General features: G+C 48.6%; 1 protein-coding gene across 1 annotated transcript in view; it reads right to left on the bottom strand.

The window, feature by feature from the left end:
- The window catches only part of LOC8032236 (4-coumarate--CoA ligase 1), a 35,550-nt gene extending 15,260 nt beyond the window's left edge, over nt 1-20,290 (bottom strand). Inside the window, exons 1-6 of the mRNA XM_002409227.4 lie at nt 20,193-20,290; nt 14,658-14,808; nt 13,665-13,866; nt 11,308-11,411; nt 8,348-8,550; nt 1,406-1,574 (exon numbers count right to left, since the gene is read on the bottom strand). Coding sequence (XP_002409271.4) covers nt 1,406-1,574; nt 8,348-8,550; nt 11,308-11,411; nt 13,665-13,866; nt 14,658-14,780 — 801 coding nt within the window. The 5' untranslated portion in view covers nt 14,781-14,808; nt 20,193-20,290. The remainder of the gene's footprint in view (nt 1-1,405; nt 1,575-8,347; nt 8,551-11,307; nt 11,412-13,664; nt 13,867-14,657; nt 14,809-20,192) is intronic.
- Nucleotides 20,291-22,484: the final 2,194 nt, after the last annotated feature.

Below are 22,484 nucleotides of genomic sequence, written 5' to 3'. Positions count from 1 at the left end.
ACCTGCAGCTTGAGGAGCGAAGGCTCAAGCTCGACGAAGAGCGGCTGGCATTTGAGAGGACCAAGTTTGAAGCAGAGGTGGCGGTCAAGGTCAGAAGGCTAGACATGGAGGAGAAGGAGCGCCGGATACGCGACGGCACAGACAAGATGCACCTGGAGCTCATGAAGAAGATGTTCGACGAACTGGTCCGGAAGGCACTGTGATCGAGAACTGCCAGGAAATTCTTCGTCGCGTATGAAGTGCTTTGGTACGATGGTGGGCATTATCACCGAGCGTTAGAAGAAGCGTAGTGGATTCAAATGATTCTTCGTTACGATTCATTCATTACGATTGAGAGGAGAGCAAAGTAGAATGAACTGTAATAATTTATCGTTAGAATTTGCTTTAGTAATATACCTCGGGTTATGCATATTTGGGAGCGTATTTGCAAGGCAATTTGAGAACATGTGGAGGCGTTAAAGCAGTTTTTTGAGAGAATGCGACAAGCCGGTATTACAGTAAACCCAAGTCGGTATGGGGACAACAACATTCCTGGGTCATGGTCTGGGTGATAGAGAAGTTTCATGTGTATTTGTATGGAACGCATTTTGTTGTTCAGACGTACCACCATCCTTTACAATATCTAAACAAGGCGAAACAACTTAACAGCTGAGTGTTACGCTGGAGTCTGATGCCTCAAGAGTATTCGTTTCGCGTGGAGTACTTTTAAAGAAGTGAGAATGTGGGTGTGGGTTATCTTATTAGGCTGCAATGAACTTGCGCACATCATCATGGTCTTGGTTTTTTTTTTGTGTCTAATTTCTTTTGGTACTTAAAAAAAAAAACTTAAAGGGGGGCTCCTTGTGATGATGTGACTCAATGTGGAAAAGAAGAAGTACAAGTCAACCCATGGATCGGCCCAGAGGGAGAAAGGAAGATGACGAAGAAGGGAAGTTTTGAGTGTGCGTGCAGAGAGCGCGTGAAGGGAGACTGGTCGAAGGGAACGGGCGGAGAGCGGAACGACACCATCGGCCAGGGCAATCGGCGGCCTCCTACTGTCTGACCAGCAGCCTGTTCCAGCGAGGGCAGCGCATAGAAACCTACGCTGCCCGGCTTCCTACTACGCGAGCACTGGTTGCGGTGACTCTTGGGGCCGCCGACGGAAGCCAACCGCTCCCGCTCCTGACTTCCAGCCACAACCGTGGGCCGACAACAACAGCACAAGACACACTACTGCACAGGAATTCAAAGACATGGTGACTGATGCGTTTTCCTTTCTTTCATTTCTTTAACTAAGTTTTCCTTTTTTTGTATAAGCATATGAACTCTTTGATTTTTTTTGTAAATACAAGCTTTTATGAAAAACGAAGGACATTGTATCTTGTCGATTATTAACCACAAAGAACCTCACAACACATGCTATTACCTTGTGACTTTCAATAACGTCGATGAACTCCCCAAGTGACAGACTGGGGTCCCGATACACCGCTGTAGCTCCGTAACACATGCAGAACCCGCTGACTATAAATCCAGAGAGGTGAGTCAAGGGATTCGATGCCAGGTACACGTCGTCTTCGGTACAAACCTTCAGCATTCTGTGAAGAAAAAGAAATAATGAACACAGAATTTGCGTGTTACTTATTGCCGTGTTATGTACATTTAATTACATTGAAGCTATTTACATATATACAGGTCAGGTTCGGGGCAGTACATGATGTACTGGCGGTTCAATCAGCGATCCGCACTGCACGAGCACGAGCCCTCACAAACCTTGTCACTCGTCGTCTTCTTCTATTGACGCGAATGTACGATTGCAGTCGCGCCTAGCAGGCGCATATCTTACACTACTCCCTACTAGACTAAGGCACATAGTCGTTAAGATAAGTAGGGCGGCGTGTTGCTCTTTGAGGTCACGAAGAGTTGCTAGGGAAAACTGTTGTCGAACCAGCTGGTTGGACTGCTGGTGTGGCATCGGCCCTAACGTCCGCTTCTTCGGCGACCGCTTCAGGTAGAGCAGTTAAACTCAAGTCGACTGAAGAGTTATCTTCTGAGTTTTCTGCAAAAGTTGTCGCTGGCTTTCTGCGCAGCTGGTCGACATGGCGACGCCAAGATCGTCCACCTTCGATTTCAATCCTATAGGATAGTGGACCGGTCACGGCTGTGACTACTCCAGGGGTCCACTTGGCACCGGACAAGTAATTTATTGCATAAACGTTTTCACCGACTGTAAATAGTCGTGTCTTCTCTTCCTGGAGAAACTTGTCCTCTTGTTTCCATTGACGCGAAGGTACGCTCGCAGTCGCGCCTAGCAGGCGCATATGTTACAGCCGAATTCCAGCAAGAGCTTGAACAGGCTTTGTTGTTTTCTTTTTTTACGCACGACAGGAATAACCACATGTGATACCTTTACACAGGGTGTGCGGAGGCAAACAAAAACAGACATGGCCGAACTTCCGGAGTGAGTATGTTGCTTCCGGTTGGCTATTGTTTGTGCTTGTTGCTCAGGACAGCTGAGGAGTGAGTATCACATACTTAAAACGTCTAACCGCCGAGGACCAAGTGCGTCATGTTCTTACTTATACGGGATCGACACGCCTTCCTAATCCCTTGGATGAAAAAAAAAAAAAAAAAAAAAGCGCACTTGTTTTTTGAAGAAATTCCAAATCTGTCGAACGTATCGTGAGCGGATCTTCACGACTACTCGAGAGAGAGAGAAATACTTTATTCATACAACTCAGGTTCGAGTCGATCTTTTGTTTACATCGAGGCGTCTTCGGGGGAGCTCGTTACTTCGAGCTACTGGCTTGGTTTCGATGACGGTACTCTATGTTCAGGTTCCAGGATGTCGTAGGTATGGGTGTCTAGAAGTGGCCACAATGTGGCTTGGAGTTCCTTAGGTGGGGCGGTCGAACTCCGACCGGTGTGGAAAGTATGGGAGGGGACGGGTATACTGAGGAGGAAATGGGGAGATTTGGTGGCTGTGAGACATGTCCAATAAATATGTTCGTTTTCTGGGTTCCCTTGTAAAAAGCCTTCAAAGACGATTTTTGCCGTCCAGTTCGACCGCCACTGGTGAATGCCCTGGAGCATCATCACCAGGTTGCTCCGGTCAGCTGTGCCCGGAAGCAAGGCGAGAGGCGTTTTGGGGTCGCAAACATGGACTTCGGCGAGGGATTATTGAGTTGACTGAAGAAGTGTCAACATGGGACGTCATTACCATCTGGCCCCTCGTCGCCCCGACAGCCTTGGAACGCTCTTACACAAAGGAGGGGGCTTTGCGTCCTCTCCCCCAGCTTCGAGCGTTTATGGGAATATATCCTTAGCGCACGGAAACCAAGACGCCTGCACTTGGAGACAATCGTATCCTTGCCCCATCCGGACTTCGATGGCGCCGGTGACCGACGAGATTGACCGGCGACACATTGGACAAGGAGGTCTGACCCCTCGGTGTGCGTGACGCGATTGGCGGTGTGTGAGAAAGAGGGAATGTGCGTGCCTGGGAATTACGAACAATGGCTCCACCACTTTGATGGAGGCCTTGACCATAGGGACCCTGCTAGGGATATGAGGAAATGTGACGTATTAAAAGGAGCAGCAGGGGTCTTCTAGCGTGTGTCATCTAGTGTTCTCGAGTGTTCTCAACCGCTCTCCAGTTGATGCAGAACCTGTCATTATGTACATAAACAGAGTTATACGTGACACCCCTCCTGCTCCTTGGTCCTTCACCATTCCGGCTTCCAGATGAGGTCCTGCCCTGGCTCGGCTTCCTACCGCACACAAAGGGCCCAGACAACCGCGTGTTCCGAACAGAACACTGCACACATTTGGCAGTGTGGGCATCCTGGAGGTTTGTGAATGAAGTGGTGGAACATGTCACACGGTAATGAGTGCCTTTGAGCTTGTCGAATATAGGTGGCGTCGCGTCGTGAGAGAGTGTAGCATGGTGGGGAAGCTGAAAGCGGTCATGCGGCTGGCCTGGAGCCTTGCTATTCGCATCTTCCGGTGGCTAAAGGGTTGCTCGGTGACCGTCCGAGGTCACCGAGTGACTGGACGGGCGAGGGCATGCGCTCGTCCAATGCCCTTATACCCTGATGACCCAGGATTCGTACAAGGAGGACTCGGAGTTGATGGTGTTGGCGCACATGTGCGCTGAGGGGCGCCCGAACGCGGTCGGCTATGTTGTCGGCAAAGGCACGTAGCATGCTCTGGCTGTCTGAACGTACCGTTATCGTGTGTGTGGTGGGTTGATGCAGGAGGATGCCTTCAGCTATAGCTTGCGCCTCTGCAGTGGTGGGAGTGGGGACGTTTCTGTGATTTTTCACGACATGACCTATTTGATCCGACCAATGAAGTCGTTGTGATTGGTGTCTGCCGTGTACCTGGCGTCGGTGTATTACGTCTCGTGCGAGGGCTCCCTGAGGTGGTTAGTCCGGGACTGTCGATGGTCTTGGCTGGCTGTGACCTCCATATTCTTGAGGATGGGTTTTACGGTGAAACGTGGTATAGTGTTCCAGAGAGGAGGACTTTAGGAAAGGGGGGGGGGGGGGGAGGTGTTCTGTTTGATAGCCGAGATTTGCCATGATGCCCCTGCCTTATGAGGTGGCGAGGCGATGATGCTGGGTTTCCTGGCGGGCTGTCGTTTTCTCTTCCAGCGTATTGTGGAGTGCGACGTCTGCAAGAAAAAAGTTTGGTGCGTAGTTGGGGACCCCGAGTTTGGTTCGGAGACAATTGCGTAGCGCCGTTTCTGTTTTCCCGATTTGCGTTTTGCGAGTGAGGTGTAAATGTGGGTATGCGTACATTACGCAAGTGTATACAGTAGCTTCGACGAGTTACCGCCGCTCATTTTTCTTAGGCCGTGTTTATGACAAGTGACTCGAGTAAGCGTGTGGTTAATTTTATGAATTTGTTTCACTATGTCTGAAGTTCACTCTGAACTGCGGCCGACTTGCTGCCAGATAAATCCGAGTATGCAAATGTGGGGCTTGCGGGGGATGGGTTGCTCGTTGATGTGGAGTGTTATAATACCTTTATATTTGCCGGCCCTCTTGTTGCTGTAGTTGAGGACGACCATGAACTCCGATTTCTCTGGGACACAGTGTAGGCCGATGGATTGCGGGTGTTCGTGGATAATGTTCAGCCCCCTTTGGGTGATCTCTTCTTGTGCACCTGAACTGCCCCTTGTGCTCCAAAGTGTCATGTCGTCCGCGTAAATTGCATGCCTGAGGTGTTGGACTTGCGATAGCTTGAAAGGGAGATCTTTCATAACAAAGTTGAACAGGCTGGGGGAAAGGATTGAGCCTTGCGGCGCACCTCTGAGAGAATAAGGCTTGGAAGGTTGGCCGACCGGATCAATGAAGCGGATTGTTCTTTATGAGAGGAAGGTTTGGATGTAGCGGAACATGCGAAAGTCTGGTTGTGTTTCTCGGACGTTGGTGAGGATTGCCTCGTGAGTGACATTGTCAAAGTCTTTCTAGATACCTACTCTGCTATTGTTCGAAGTTGTGCAGTGCTGGGGACATCGTAGACCTCCCCCCGCATACGTTTTGCGACGTCCTGTGTGCTGACATGCTTGCGAAAGCCACTGAGTGTTGGGGTGAGCTGTTGAGTGTTTTCCAGGTGCCATTCTAGGCGCGTGAGCGCCAACTTTTCCATTAATTTTCCCACGCACCATGTCATGAAAATATGCCAGCGGTCGGCGACTATTCAAGCCGCCTGATCCATATACCTGATAACAACTTAAAACCTACGAGTCCTTAAACGTGTTCAACTACGTCGCGAACGGCAAGGCACCGACTAAGGGGCACCTACCTCCACCAGGCGCCGAAGGGACGCGCCAAGTTACGCGTGAAACGTTCCGGTATCTCGGTCATTCGGTGACTTGGCTCGTTCGGCTCGTTCAGTCCTAGCTGTTGTGCCTGGGTCTTCATCGTCGTGTGTATAATTCAAAGCCGTTGCTGGCAGTCGCGTCCTCGGGCGTTGGTTGTGGTCGTTTAGCAATCCACCTGGCCCGTTGAGCTAGTCGTCTCCGTTTAGCGCTATTCTACTGAGACTGGCGCCTACGTTTTCAGCGCTCTGCGTCGGTAAGTTTAGCTGTTAACTTAACGCGTGGAATCTGCGCTTCAAATCAGTTGTTTGGAACGAAAGTACCAACAATAATCGTGGTTTTAAAAAAATGAAAGACGTTTACAATTTTCTGAGATGCCGATTTAGAGTGCAGCTCTTGAGGAGGAGGAGGGCAGGGTATGCCCCTCTTCTTTCTTTGCTAAATTTAGCGGGAAAGTTTTTCCGCTAAACTTAGTAGAAAACCTTTACCCTCGTGACGCCACACGTAACGTTACGTGCGACGTCGCAAGTGTCGCCACACGTGACGTCACAAGGGTAGATTAAGCGGGAATCTTTTTTCGCCGAATTTAGCAGAAAAATTTCCCCGCTAAGTTCAGCGGGTATATTGGCGATGTTAGATGCGTGTGACGTCACATGTTTCCTATAATGACATCACGCGAGACGTCACGAGGGTAACCTTCATGACCCTCGTGAGGATAAAGGCCCGTTCACACTCTTGCGACCGAGTAAGACCGAGAGAGACCAAACCAGTTTTTAAAGTCTCTTGCGATCTCTAAGGACCAGCTCCGCTGCAGCGCATCCGGTCCTAAGACGTCGTAAGAGGCTTAAAAACCGGTCTGGTCTCTCTCGGTCGTACTCGGTCGCATATATGTGAACGGCTCTTAACCCTCGTAAGGGTAATCCTCGTGACCCTCGAGAGGGTAAGCCTCGTAACCTTCACGAGAGTAACTCTCGTGACGTCACACCTGACGTCACTTGTGACGTCATTATGGGAAACGTCCCATAATGCAATGCGCGGTTACTCCGACACCGACGCCGACGACGCTACTCAAGCTGGAAAAGGGCGCCTAAGAGCTGTGCTTCAAAAAAAATTTAACTAATCAGCGTCGAGCTTGTGTGTGACGTCATACGTGTCATCACACCTGGCTCCACCAATAAGCATCGAGATAATAGGCAGCATCACAGTCTCTGGAGCCACTAACAAGGCAGCCTCACGTCTCATGTTAAAAGTCTGCGAATTCACTTTCCTACAGAACACAGAGACAGCTAATCACGGTGAACAATGGAACGGTTTCAGCGTTCGACTATACTTCGTGTCACTAGCTGTGTGCAGTGCAGGCGAAGGCAACGCAAGGCGAAGAGAGACGGACGAGGGGAGAAAGGTAGAGCTCTAGGAACGTTAGAGAGGAGAGGAGGTTTCTCTCCTCCTGCCCAGCCTTCCTTGTGCTTGCCCTTTCTTCCCTCGGCTGGCGTTGCCTTCGCCTGTACTGCAAGCAGCTAATGACAGAATGGCATTTGTAGTATGCTCAGAATACCATCAACAAAAAAATGCCATTTGCGCAGGCACGACGAGTATGACGTGTCACTCGCTCGTTGTCTCCGCGCATTTTCAGTTCTAATCGTATCCGTCACTTTATTGTTCACTGGGGTCCTTTTATTGCACATCGTGAATGGCCGTATTCTGTTCCGAAGGATAGTAAGCTGACATCCTCTTTTTTTTTTTTTTTGTTCTTTTTTTTAGACGGCTTAGTACAAAGGGTTTCACATACGACTGAACTTATCTTAAAATTATTTGAAGCAAAGCTAGTATTAACTGGGCATAACGTCTTCGACCGCGGCGAACGCTAGGGTACGAATATAAAGTGGGGATTATCGAGTTAATCACCTAAAATCAGCTTACAAACTTCAAAAATGTTCACCTCATTTGGTACATTCAAAACAGAGACACGTTTCTACCGTCCTTACAATATGTCGTATCCGTCCCGAAAATTCAGAAAACTGAATTCTACTTTTCGCTATTCAACGGCAGACTTAGGATGACTTTTGTCTCACATTACGGTGGCCCGCTGCGAACGCTGCCGGCAGTCGGAAATAATTCATAGCTCGGAGAGAGTAACCTAGCTATCCAGTTAAGAAGAGCGACACCCGGAGCCTTACTTCTATACACACAAAAAATGCAGGCATTTCTAAAAACTAAAACAAAAATTATGTGGTAGTCTGTTTTATAGTTTACATCGCATAAAATCAAACTCATCAACTTCTAATGATTTAGTTCGTTTTCTAAATGGAAGCAATAGACCCGATGAATATTGCACCCCATCCACGTTAGGCATTGTCAGATTGTTTTCAATTTCCGCGCAGGTGCATAATAGTCAAGCTTCATTCAACATTTTGTCGAACTTAGCGTTATAAGTTCGAAGAAGTTCAACCTGGTTGAACTCGAAATTCGGCAGGTCTGCAACATTTGCGCTGAATGTATTGTAGTGCGGCGCTGAATGTATTGTAATAACCGTTTAATACATACTCAAATGCCATTAGTGCTGACACGTATGCGCTGTGTGATATCTCCACCCCTTTTGGAAGGCCCGTGGATCCCGACGTGTAGATAACTGCGGCAGTCTCATCCTTTGTGTCGGACGGGACGTACTCCTTGAGGGAATCTTCAGAGAGGTCTTCGAATTGTCGGATGCTGGTAAACCCGGCGACGTTTCCTATGACGAACACGACCTGCGACGAGAACAGTTCGCTCTAAGAAAAATGTCTCTGAGTTTTCTTTTCTGCGAAACACGTAAAGAGCCAAACATGGCGAGCAATATAAGGCTCTGAGCGGATGTCGAAGTTAATCCTACGCTTAAATCCGAAAACCCCAATGTCCGCAGAAACAATAAGCAAGTGAAACGTCATGCGCGCGTTGTCCTTGTGCATATTTCATTTTGTGGGCCTTTTCGAATTCTGAGCTCCGTCATTCTCTGGGATTATTCTATCGTTAACCGCGATTGCCTTGCCCTGCCTTCTGAAAAGTGAACCCACGGCTAGTTCTTAGAGCGTTGGGCGATCATGTGAAGCTGAAATGCAGTAATTTGACAAGAGTGTAGAAACATATATGTGGCACGAACACGATCAGGTTGCTGAGTCACTATGTGTGGACGTGTCGCGTGCACTACGCTCCGAGAAACTGAGAAGGAGGAGGAGAACGAAAGAGCGCGGGGACGTCGGGAATGCCAGGCCCTGATTCGAATGATTAGTGGGTAGTCTTACGGCGTTACGCTGAGCCTGGGTCTCTCTTGGGTAGCATGGCAAGACCACTGGCGTACGGCGGACCTCACGAACGGCTCCCGGAGAAGTAGTCGAGAGGCAGAACTTCAAACTTAAACGGACACTGGAGGGCTTTTTGAGATCCTCGTTCTATGGTCATAACTCAATCTACGAGCTCTAAGCATCCCACAAAAAAACAAAATGACATTCACCCGTGGCCAATTTGCATATTACAAAAGTGATCGAAGTTCCCGACACTTACCTTTGGCGCAGAACGAGAGATGGCTCTATCGAACCTTACAGAATATAAGCGAACGACGGAAGGCGCTTGTAAACTACTAGCGAGGAAGGGTTTCCCGCGTGGACGAGCGGCCGACCAGTCACGCTAGTCTACACGGAAATCCATCGCTCGCGAATGACTGCCCAGCACCGTCCGTCGTTCGTCTATAATTCAGCAAGGTTCGGTACCGCCATCTGTCGTGCTGCGCCAACGGTAAGTGTATGGGTCTTTCACTTCTTTTTAATACGGAAATAGGCCGCGCATGAATGCAATTTCGTGTTTTCTTTAACTACTTAGAGCTCGTATATATAGTTATTAAGATAAAACGATGATATCAGAAAGCACTTTAGTATCTTTTTAGCGACAGGCTTATTTCGTAGCAAAATTTTCAGATTGAAGACGACCGTCTCTCGAACGGTCGGGGTTTTGTTGACACCTGAGGGATATGAGGGGTACGTCGGTCGCTTCCTCCAAAGCGACCAGCGGCAGCCAGACGAGCCAGGCTTGCCTGTTCGGCTAAGGGAGTGTTCCAGGTACCGCCAATTTGCGGCGTCTTGATCCCTGGACGATTTTCTCGCAGGCAGTCGTCGCCGTCCGATTCACTTCCTCCCACCGTGACTGACAGGTAGTGGGAGGAAAAAAATAAGCATTGTCCCACCCCGCCCGTTCGGCGCCCATTCGGCGGAGTGGGACAATGCCCGTTGGGCGGGAACTCATCGCTCGTGAGTTGCTGACAAGCACAGTCCGTCGTTCAACCGTATTCAGCAAGGTTCGGTAACGCCATCTGTCGTTCTGCGCCAACGGTAACTGGTGGGAACTTTTATCCGTTATTAAATACGCAAATTCAGCCGCACATGAATGTCATTTCAGTTTTTTCATTTAGGATGTTTAGAGCTCATTGCTTGATTTAAGACCCTAAAACAAGGATCTGAAAAGCACTTCCCACGCCCTTGTAAAGCGCGAGACACATGGACGACAGAATCGTCCGATCCGACGTCCGATCCGACAGTCCGAACGCCGCTCCGAATCGCCGCACGCGACAGTTTGAGACACACGCTTCCGACCTTGCATGCGACACGACGATCCGTCCGGCTCCGCCCAGAAGATCCAAGCACTCCAGCGGAGGTCCGTGTTCATAGATCTCTGGTCCCAGATTGACGGTTTAGCTCGCACGAACGAAGTTAGGAGCTCGTTCTCGCTAGCGCGTGCAATCTCTGCCGGGGCCATCTATTTCGAATGGGCCAGCGGGATCCACGCGTCCGGCTTCCCGTCGCCCGTTCCGTTTTCTTATTCGTCCCGACAGACCCAGTACGTCATCATGACGTTCGCGCTAGCTGTGCTGTCATTGGCTGGACGCATCCGACAATCCGTCCGCCGTGCGAAATTATCTGGCGCGTTGGACGCATGTCGGATCGCCGATCCGACGTCTGAAGCGACCAAATTTTTCGGATCAGGCAGTCGTACTGCCGGATCGGACGTCGGATCGGATGGTTTTTTCGCGCATGTGTCTCACGCTTTACCACCAGCCATTGTTCCTCCGCGATGCGCAAGTAGTCCGCTACCTTAAGCGCCCGTCACGCTGAGGTCACGTAACTCTTCATAGTCACCGCCTTTCCTGGTTCGTTCACGGAAGTATATTCGGTGCCGTGACTCCTATAGGGGTGTTTATATGGAGCATTTTCAACTTGTTAACAAGGTATTTGCAACTTGTGTCATACTTTGAGGAACTTCAATTTTATGGCACGTTCCGCGTTATCGTGTGAACCTCATTCTCTTTTGGCCCTGCGTTTAAGAGGCACGCTGCCGCATATTCGTAACGTAGGCAACGTAACAATCCTTGCAGCGCGGTTTTGTGCCTCGTTAAAAAATCTAAGATACATCAGGAATATTTGCTACCATACTATACCTCGGCCCTTGCGGAGAGACCGAACTCAGTGAAAGTTACCAACCTTAAGCGAGCAAGTGTCTTTGACTTCCAGGACCGTGCGCGAACAGCGCTCGTCCGTCAGAACGTAACCACAGTCACTGTCTCGTATCTGGTACAGCAGCTCTCCTGAAAGAGCAGAGGAAGTAAAACCCTTAAACGAAGGATTTGAACTGCCGACTAAAGTAAACCCCATTGCCAAGAGCCCTGTAAGTCCTAAGTCCGGTTCACACATTTGTGTTCTAATACGATCGAATATACGTTTCAACCAATTGTAACACACTGGCGCCATTTATCGGCAAGCCCTATAACACCACCGATTGGCGTGTACTTTACGCATTATTCGTTCACCGTGTGCTTGAAATAATTCTGACACCATTATATCGACCCTCGTTCGTAAATACTGCGTAGATTTGATCTCCCAGATAGTGCACAACCTTCAGTCTACTTATGCGCAGATCGCAAATATTTTCAGGGCTATTCGATAGATGTGTCCATTGTCCTAGTGCGTCCTCTATTCTTAAACGGTTAGATGTTGCTCTACGTATCGTGGCCGGCCACAAAAAAAAGCGCAATTATTTGAACCAGCCTTAAAACCACGCTGATGTGTATTCGTACGCTTCTACGATATATACCAGCAGTGGTCAAACTGTGTCCCCAAGACGAAAGTAGTTCTAGAATTTAAGAAGAGCTCACAGTCTTGGCAGTCTTGTTCTACAATACGTACCATCGAGTTCAAATGAAATGCGAGCAGTGACGGAACTTCGATCCCACAACCAGCGCAGCTTCCAAGCTTGGGTTGTGCTTGGCGAGGTTCAAACAGATTGGAGTAGGACGCAGAACCTCTCAGCGTCCTACTCCGATGTGTTTGAACCTCGCCAAGCACAACCCAAGCTTGGAAGCTACGCCGGTAGTGAGCTCAGAGTTCCATCACAGTTCGCACTTCCTTTAAACCCAATGGTACATGGAGCTGGACTGCTTTTTGGCACATGGATATGCCCAGTGACCCTGTTTTCTTTATGGTTCTAGAAAAGGGTTTTGAATCCTATACGTATAACGGCCGTCAGGAGCAGAGGTTGGCTTGCGAACCACACATTCATTTTTGCTTAGCGGTTGAAGAAACGTTGTGTTGCATGGTGTTATTTGTTGTAGTCGATATTTACACTTGTGTCCTTCGGAGAGGACAGTTCCTTCCATATCGTTTCTTGTTATAAAAAGCCCCCTTTTCTTCTGCGGCTTTCTTAATTTCTCTAGTTTTACCTGCGGGTCAAACCCCATGTCGCTCTGGTCCCCCCGGATATATACCGCACGGCATGCCTTACCACAGCATTGCAACTGCGATGGTTGCACGAGGAATAAGTAAAGTTCATTGGATAGTTAAGAGTACGGCAACGTACAGCTAGTCCATGACTTATGACTATTTGACTCGCTACTTGATGTCGTGCATCGAATATACCAATAGTCACTAACGGCTTAAGAACGGCTGGGCGTTTCGAGTTGCGAGCATCTTATTATTGTTCCGCGGCCAATGAAACAGTGTATTTAACCGACAACAATACCGAAGAGCGAGTAACGAAGTACATAAGAATCGTGAACATGATCTGCCACGTCAGGCGTTTCGTAGGTTGTCAGTTATTTTATTCGAACTTGAGATTCATGTCATTTTTCTTTTTTCACTAGAGGGGCGCTTTAATATTCCTTTTAAATTTTATTTGACACATATACTGCAGAAAATAAAAGTCCAAGCAGGATGAAAAAGAAAAAAGAAAATCTCACGTACATTAAGCGCCACAATTAGTGCTGCGTTGAAAAGGCGAACTTGAGTATTTGAAGCTTCATGTATTCTGACTGTACACTCAAGGCTGCTTCAGACAGTTGTGTCGACTGCGTTACGCTGCGTTGCGACGTGCTGCACAGCCCCCCCCCCCCCCCCCCCCCCCCTTTGACTCGTCGCAAGAGTCGCCATAACAGCAGCAGCTCAACGCAAGCAGTCTTAGTGAGTCGCAAGTGGTTGCAGTCGCACTCGGACGCAAGTGCGTGAACAAGCCTTCACGCATACACAGAAGAACAAATATCTCCATCAAATAACGTTGCCCGGTATTTGTAGTGACGAAAATATGCCACTTATAAATTTTAATCTTATTTAAAAAATGCACACTAAAAGAGCAGCAAGAAAACAATACAAAACATTAAAAAGTCTACTGCTATAATCACGTTTTGATAACCCCTCCTGGTGATGATGCAAAATCTGGAGAAGAAATCAATTATTTAGGCAATAAATTCATACATTCACTGTCCGAGGAAAGTATGAAAACTTAAATACTATATTAGTACATGCGAAATAGGGAACAACGTAACCGATAATTAGAAGAGTTTACGCACTTGAGACGAGCGTAGTCTTCGCAAGGACGACGGTTCCCCCGGCGAACACAACTGCGAGCGCAGCGGCCATGCTCTCCACACCGTTGTGAAGATGAGCGCACACCCGAACTCCTGAAGCCACGCCCCATTTTTGAAATCCTGCCGCATATCTTCGTATCTTCGAAAGAAATTGCCCGGCAGTCAGAGACAAGTTCTTGTCAACCTGAAATTAAGAATGATTTGCGTTCTCAAAATTTTCACCGTAACCTTGTCACGCGTGAAAAGTTTAAATATAATTATACTGTTTTTAATTAGCAAGGTTAATCTTGTTATTATAATTTTAAATATTTTAATCGACGTTTGGTGTTGCTGCATTACACGACTGTGTAACTGAAAGTAAAAGTTTTAGTACCATAGCTTCAGTTATGAAATAACGTTAAAGAGACTTTATTTCAAGAAAGTACACTCAATAACAAAATACGAAGTTCAGCTGGCGACTAATTACCTTATATTTGCAAAATAGCCTATGACAAATTTAACCCGGCTTTCTTGGTTGCCATTTTTTTCTTTCGTCGTCTATAGGCCGCTTTAGTACCGCAACCTCTTTATGTAGTATCGCAACCACAGTAGTGAAAAGAGCCAAGAAAACACTGAAGACAAAGGAGAGCTAGTGAAATACCTACATTTAAGATTTCTTTTAAAAAATATAGACAACAATGCAATGCCTAAAAAAGACACACAAGTCTTTGTCCCTTCTAGGATGTAACTTGACCGGGGTTTTCGCTGTGTTGAACGAATAATAAATTGTCAAAAATATAATCGCTGGCGATGTTTTAATTTTTCCTGCGTTTTCTGTTTAAAAATGTGAGTCGCTACAAATACCTGGAACGAGCAACGCCGTAACGCGAAAACGTATTATAATGCATCCACACTCGGAAATAATATTATTTAAAACAAACTTTTCAGAATGTATAGCTTTATATTTCGCAAGCCGGATGTCACTTTTCTACTTACTGCTACAACCTTGTCCGCGAACTTGTTGAAGTACTCTGTTAGAACCTGGGGCATGGAGTGACCTTTGGCATCAAAATCAGGAGAAGGAGAGGATATGATTCCATCGGCGATGAGGGTAGTCATGTCTGGGTGCCCTTGGGAATGGTCCGCACTAAATAATAGTGAGATTACGTCATATTACTCTTGAAGTAGTGTTTTTCAATGTCAGGTAACTCGAGCTTCATATTTAAAACTCCATGTTTCAAAATTCAGTCGTGTCACAAAAAAACAAAGAACGGTGTCAAATTAAAACATAAACAGTTCTTCCGCTCTCTTATCGGCTGATGAAGCAAGTCCATTGTTTATGGAGCGACCAGCAAGATGCTCGGGATTTTCCGCTCCACTTGTGACTAAGCTTTTTTTTTAATTTAGTTTTCTGCAAATTTGACGTTATCATTAACCCAGCCACTTCTTTCTAAATTTCCAATAATCTGAAAATCAACGTAGTCAGTATTTGAAACGCTGGACGCCAGACTAGCATTTAAAGAGAGACAATATTGTGATCGTTTCAGAAATGTTATTTTACACCACAAGTGCAATGGTGCCTTCATCATATGGTCTATCTCCATTGTTCGCATGGCGCCGATTGTGACCTCTTCCTCTGAGGATATACCCTTATGACTTGGTGTTAAAGGTTAACATCTCTCCACATAAAAGCGTCCGACCACTTTTTTACTACGCTGAAAATGCTCACGTCGAGATACGATAGGCGTTGCTTGTGTGGTAACTCGCAGTAGTATCCCGACGTAAATCCTCACAACCGTGAGTCAAACGTAGTCACACTGTTTTCATGGCACTTTATTGCGCTTTGCGTTAGGCGTCAAGACCGATAGGTGGCATAACTTCTAGGAACAATACGGGTTCATGCAAATTACCAAATGCTTTTTTTTTTATTTGCTTGGCTTGACAAAACGTGACTGGCTATTTATTTCACTCCTTCCGTCAGGCAGCTTGTTATCATGACCGTGCGACTCTCCTTTACCGTCCACTGACAAATTTGGCAGCTAAAATGAGAATCGCGATGACCATACGCCAGCTAATCGCGGTACCTATTATTCAGTCCTGTACACGTTATTCCAAAAATTTAATCGATTACAGTTGCAGTTACTCTTGGTTAAAAAGTATGAATTTAGATTGATCGATTACTTGATAAGAAAAATAAATGCCCCTTGCTTAAAAATGCAACCGTTCGTTTTTCGATTACTTCAGAATTTTAAAACAACTGATTTCTTGCCGCTTTGAAGCCGGGTCTTTTGTGCTGTTCATTATTAGATCAAAATCACTGAACTGGAAACTACTTATGTTCTTAATCCACCAATTTTGGTAAAACATCATCCAGTAGAGTCTGGGTTCGAGAATTTCTTGGTAGGAAATTTGTACCGACAAAAAGCGCAATTAGGAAAGAGGGGGAAATATTGTCACGGGTAGTGACCACATCAACATCAAGGACCCGTCAGGACGCCTTGCGCGATGGATTCTCCGACTACAAGAGTTCAACATGACCGCAGTCTACAAGTCAGGCCGCAAGCACCGCGACGCCGACTGCCTGTCCAAAGCTCCCGTCGAAACAGCTTCCGACAGCAGCGACGACGATGACGACGAGTGTTTCCTGGGCGCAGTGAACACCGACGACATGGCCCGACGTCAACGAGACGATCCTGAGCTGCGCGCACTAATAGAGCACCTGGAAGGGCGTGGGAGTGCCATACCACGTGTTTTTTCACGAGCCCGAGCTGTTCTCCAAGCCATATATGGCTTGGAGAACAGCTCGGAGTCGTCGCAAGTGCTCGTCGAAGTCGCCGGAAAACACTACGACGTCGTCGAGGTAGACGAGACAGCTCTGCCACTTCAGTCCTGCCAGTACGGTGTCTATGACACGCTGGAAAGTTGCTGGCGCCGTGCATATAGTCCGAAGGGCATCACCTTAAACTCGTACAGCCCATCCGGTGTGACGAAGGCTGTCTTCTCTCGGTCCCGTTTGTCGACTTCGATCTGCCAGTAGCCGCTCTCCAGGTCCATCGATGAAAAGTATCGAGAATGGCACAGCCGGTCTAACGTGTCGTCGATGCGGGGGAGTGGATAGACGTCTTTCTTCGTCACTGCGTTCAGCTGCCGGTAGTCCACGCAGAACCTAAGCGTCCCGTCTTTCTTCTTAACCAGTACGACAGGGGAGGCCCAAGGACTGCTTGAGGGTTGAATTATGTCGTCGTTCAGCATCTCTTGAACTTGCTCCTGGATCACCTGCCTTTCTTTGGCGGAGACTCTGTATGGAGATCGGTGCACAGGGCGCGCGTCGTCCTCGGTAACGATGCGGTGTTTCGCAACGGCGGTTTGGCGCACTTTCGACGACGTCGCAAAGCAGTCGCGGTATTCGGCGAGGAGGTTAATCAGCTGACATCGTTTCGGGCCCGGAAGCTTAGAGTCAATGTCGAGCTGTGCTGGCGACGTGCTGTCTTGCTGAGGTGGCGAGGATTCGTCAGCAATGGCGGTGATTTCCGCGGAGTTTCGGAGTTCCTCGACGTGGCCAACGGCTGCCCCTTTCGTGAGGTGTTGCGCTTCGTTTCGGAAGTTCGTCATGAGGACCACAGTGCGGCCACCCTGAAGTTCAGCTACCCCTCTTGCGACGCCTATTCCTCTTCCCAGAAGCAACTGGAGTCTCCCCTCGAGCAGAACTTCGCCGCATAAAGCTTCGGTGATCCCGACAGGTACGAAAACACTCGACCGCGGCGGTACGTCTACGTGATTTGCGAGGACTCGGACCGCGGATGACGTCGCTTTGGGTTCCTCCGGTGGTGAAACAGGTTTTCGCAGAGTTAGCCAGTTTGCTCTGAGGTCGATGACGGCGCCATACTCGCAGAGAAAGTCCATTCCGAGGATAACGTCCCTCGAACAGTCCTGCAGAACGACGAACTTTACAGGGCACGTCTCGCCGTGGATCTCGACGCGAGCAGTGCATCGCCCGACTGGTGTGATGAGGTGCCCACCGGCGGTTCGTATTTGAGGGCCTTCCCACGGCGTTGTCACTTTTCGCAGGCGACGAGAGAGCCTCCCACTCAAGACTGAGTAGTCTGCTCCGGTGTCCACAAGAGCCGATACGTCGTGGCCGTCGATTAAAACGTTTAGGTTGTTGGACACCGATGCAGGGACGTCGTTGTGATCTGTAGCGTCGAGAGAGTGGGAGCGCTCCGTCGTTCTTGGAGGCTCTTTACTACGGTCGTCTTCGGCCACGCCACCTCCAGGCGTTGCCGCACTTAGTTTTCCCGGCGACGCAAGGGCGACAGGCTCTCTCGGCGGGGTCGTGGCGCTGGAGACGCTGAACGTCTGGGCGACGGTGAGCGGGACTCATGGTGGAGCGGCGTTGAAGATGGCGAACGTCGAAGGTACTCCTCGATGTCACGAGGGCGTTCATCGTACCTTGGGCGCGGGTCGTTCGGGTGGAACCCGCGCAGCCCCAGTTGTCGGTAGGGGAATCGACAGTAAATGTGGCCGGCTTCACTGCAGTGGTAACACAACGGGCGTCGATCGGCCGTCCTCCACACGTCGGTCTTTCGTGGCGCAGCTTGTTCTGGGCAGGGGTACGACCGATCTTCTTGGCGTTGGGAATACTGCGGCGCTAGAGGTTCACGTCGAGGTGGCGCCGTATACGGGTGAGCAGGGGGCGGTGGTCGTCGGGTAGCTGCGGCGTAGCTCAGCTTCGGTAGTTCAGGAGCGGCGCTGGCGAGAACTTCTGGCTGCAGCGCCTGCTGAAGTTCTTCCCGGACAATCTCGGCGACTGAGGGCGTAGCCGGGCTTGTGGCAGGAGGTAGCAGCTTCCTGATTTTCTCCCGCACGACGTCCCGGATAATCTCGCGGAGGTCCGGGCTGTATCAGTTGGAAGTCGAGAGGGCCGCGACGCCGGGAAGTCGCTGGTAATGGGAGGCCCGTGCTTAAAGGGCACGTTCGATGTTTGTTGCCTCCGTGATGAAGTCTTTGATGGTGATAGGCGGGTTCCGCACAAGGCCCCCGAAGATGGTCTCTTTCACCCCTCGCATCAGGAACCGCAGTTTCTTCTCGTCAGGAGCGTTTGGGTCGGCACGGTTCATGAGGCGGAGAACGTCCTCGACGAAACTTGTGACGCTCTCGTTTGGCCCTTGGCTTCTTGCTTGAAGAAGTTCTTTGGCCCGCTGACGTCGCTGATGGCTGGCAAAAGTACGTCGAAGCTCCGCCTGGAAGTCTTGCCACGACGAAATCGACGCTTCGTGGTTCTCGAACCAGGTGCGTGCAGTGCCTTCCAGAGCGAAGTAGACATTTTGCAGGCTCTGCTCAGGACCCCATCCGTTGAACCGTGCGACGCGTTCGTACTGGCCCAACCACTCGTCCACATCTTCGTGAAAATTGCCACTGAAATTCGGCGGCGTCCTTGGTGGGGCCTGCACGTAGACAATGGACGTCGGTGACGTTCCGTCTGGCTGCGACGTGGTGCTCATCGTCGGCTTCGACCCCTTTTTTGTCCTGTCCGGCAAAGGTTCAAGTTCCGGGGGTAGGCCGAGGTTGCGGCGGCTTGATCGGGTCTCGGTCCTCTCTTCGTTGGGTCCTCGGGGGCTCGGGATCGGACTTGTACTGCGGGCCCTTGGAGGGGAACGTCGCACGGGCATGCGGTACCCCGCACCTCCACCAAAATGTCACGGGTAGTGAACAAAAGCACACTAAATAAACAGAAAGAAATAAACGTTCAATGTGGCGAACTTGTGCCAAAAAAATAAACGGGTACAAAATATAATAACAGAGCGTCGCGGGCGTCGAAGTCGGCGTAGTAGCAGAGTCGAACGCTGGTGCGAAACTGACTCAGGATTGCCCCTTATGTACACGTATGGGCTTCTGGAATAATCGGCGTAGAAGGTTCGGCGTGCAGAACATTCTGACCTCGAACAAGGAACATGGTTCTCGAATTTTCCAGAACATTACTTTACAGGGTCAACAAATATGTGCCTCCGCGGCCAGGAATCGAACCTGGCTTTCAGCGTGGTAAGCAAGCGCGATAACCGTTGGGTCACGCGCGCGCTGCCTACTTGGCCAGCTGCGCGCGCGGCAATATGATAAAGATTACAATAAATTTTAGAACTTCCAAATGATATCAAGTCACCCTCAATTACAAAATTACTCCAAAAAGTAATCAATTACAAGTAATTTGATTGCTTCCAATGATTATCGTACAAGTTTGCTATTAAAGTTATTGTAATTTGTGATCGGCATCGAACATCAGCTTTAAAGCGTGCTCCGAGAGGACAAAAAAAAAAGCTTTATAGTCTTGTTGAGGGCAGACTAAAACTAAGAAAATCCGTGAAATTCAACCTATTATTAAACAACCAAGCATTTATTACAAAAAAGCAGTATCTCGAGAGAACAGTACTTTTGCGGATGTTTTCTAATATCTCTTTTCCCGATCTCAGGCATATGCCCTGTACACTAGCTTTTACCATTTCAGGCCTACAGAGGAGGAATAGAGGGGCGGCTTACCTTCCTACTTCCCAGAAAGAAATACCAAGTAAACGGCTGAAGAGAAAGATATAAACGCGTTAGGCCAACGGCCTCTGTAAGATTACGGTGCAAGCGACATTCACTGGATAACACAAGAGTGTCTTCGGCCGTTATCTTCGCTTGTTAGGCTTTATCTGGGAACGGTTATGGCGCACTATTTTCTTGAACTCAAAATAGGAAACCTTATCCCCGACGCTATAAAGCAACGTGTTGTAACCATGAGCAGCGCCTTGCGCCGTAAATAATATAATGAGCCACGAGTCATCTTTATTCCGCTGCTCAAGGGGTATTATGTTGTAATTTTGCCTTTCCCATTTCCTCCTATCCGGAGCGCAAGTTCGTCTGCTTCTTGCGCAGGGGATGCGGCGACGTCAGAACACCGAGCTCTGATTGGCTCTGATAGAAGGGTAGTAGGTAGACCTCAAAACAAGCTGCCTTGATGTCTACCCACTATCCTTCGATCAGAGCCAATCAGAGCTCGGCGTCCTGAAGTCACCGCTACCCCTGCGCAAGAAGCAGACCAACTTGCACTCCGTATATCCTTCCACGGATGCGGCGTTTTTCGCTGTCAATTTTCGAAGTCGTTAAAAAAAGCAGGACACTGGCGTAGAATTTTTCAACATCCGAAGAACATGCGGATGACACGTCTACTTATAGAGAATTGACTTCTTCCAAAATTTGAAGCGCCACATCGCGGCGAAAAGCCATGCAGTGCACTCTGGGAACTGGTTGGCCACTCAGTTTCGGTTTCGATTATGCAGCTTCAGTTCATGCTATCACGCCGTGACCAAATGCGCTGCTTGCGTTTTCGATTACCTGACTTCCCGCGAATGTACAATTTTCTCATTCTCGAGCTATATTAGGCCCGTGAGCGAACACAAGCGTCGCTGTGGTCGCTGTGGTCGCTGCGGCCGCTGCGGTCGCTGCGGTCGCCGCGCCCTGATTGGGTGATATGTATCGTGACGTCAGGGGAAGGACTCCTCTTCGCGATCTCGCATCCGGCACGCTTCTCTGCCCCGCTTTCCTGGTTTGTCCGTTGAGTGCCGCAAGCGCTTCGAGGCGCGGAACCTCATTTACTCGGTGTACAAGACGCTTGGTTAGGCCGATACCGACGTGCTTCCGTACCTTTTTTAAGCGTGCTTGTCACTTTTACCTTTATAATTAGGTTACAAATCTCGAAAGCTATCGGCAGGGGCGATTCCGTCGATGAACCTCTCTGTCGGTCCACGCAGCAAAAGGCAATCGCGCGAGGGGTCGGTGAAGCGGCGGCGTAAGTGTTTCAGACGTTGGAATTCTATTCCTTGCATGTTCATGAGTTAGAATAATATTCCACCCCCCCCTTACAGGCCCTTCGAATGGTATTTATATAAAAGGCCTTTTGGCGGTCGGCAAATTAGCTCGCGACCCCGACTCTTCGTGTGCCACCCTGCATGCACTGGTTCGCAGATGTTTTAAAGTCCATATGTCTGAAGACCTTTCAATTGCTCGTGGAACGGGGAATTGTTTTACCTAAATATAGCTCTTTCGTGAATTAATGATATAGTTCGCACAGGTATGCAGGCATGTCTTATTTTTTAGAACATGCGCAATTACTTATTTGTATTGCAGCAGGAAAAGCGGCCGAATTGCCACTTGTCGCCTCTATTAGGTGTATTGAACTGCCCAAAATATGCACAGCAATATTGCCATAATTTGGAATGTTTATACTTGTTTCTGACATGTTTTTCTTAATTCCAGCGTTTGATATTCGCAAAATACACCGATTAGTTTGAATTTTCATTTCCAATTAAAAGAGACACTGCTGCAGGTCCCCAAAAGCTTCCTCAGCCTCCAAACTCCCTATGGCTGGACTCCATGACAACAGATGAAGACAGAAGGAACAGGAAGAATTCGAACGGCTGTCGAGTGATAGATGCTTCACTAGGAGCAGAAAATGTAGAACATGTGAAGGGTGCCAGTTTTCGTGAAAAAAGCTTCCGGTATTTTAGCTTCAAGACAATTTAATTTAGCTAAAATCTTGATTTTAGTCTAAAGAGTATGAACGGGTTACGCACCTTTTCTTACATTTCTTTTAAATTACTTGAGGTATGATATAATCAAGTCCACAGATACCTCCAGTGGAGTCCATTGAAACACTATCCGAATCCAGCAAAGGTCAAATCTGAACAATGTGTATAAATCTTCCTTCTTGCTCTTCTTTGTCCCTGTATTTGGGTTGTCTCATTTGTGATTCTCTCTCTATAGCCCAGACTACATTTAAAATATTGCTCG

This window comes from Ixodes scapularis, unplaced genomic scaffold (genome assembly GCF_016920785.2).
Source record: "Ixodes scapularis isolate PalLabHiFi unplaced genomic scaffold, ASM1692078v2 PGA_scaffold5__190_contigs__length_132052651, whole genome shotgun sequence".
Lineage (NCBI taxonomy): Eukaryota > Metazoa > Arthropoda > Arachnida > Ixodida > Ixodidae > Ixodes > Ixodes scapularis.
This window is presented reverse-complemented; position numbering and strand designations above follow the sequence as displayed.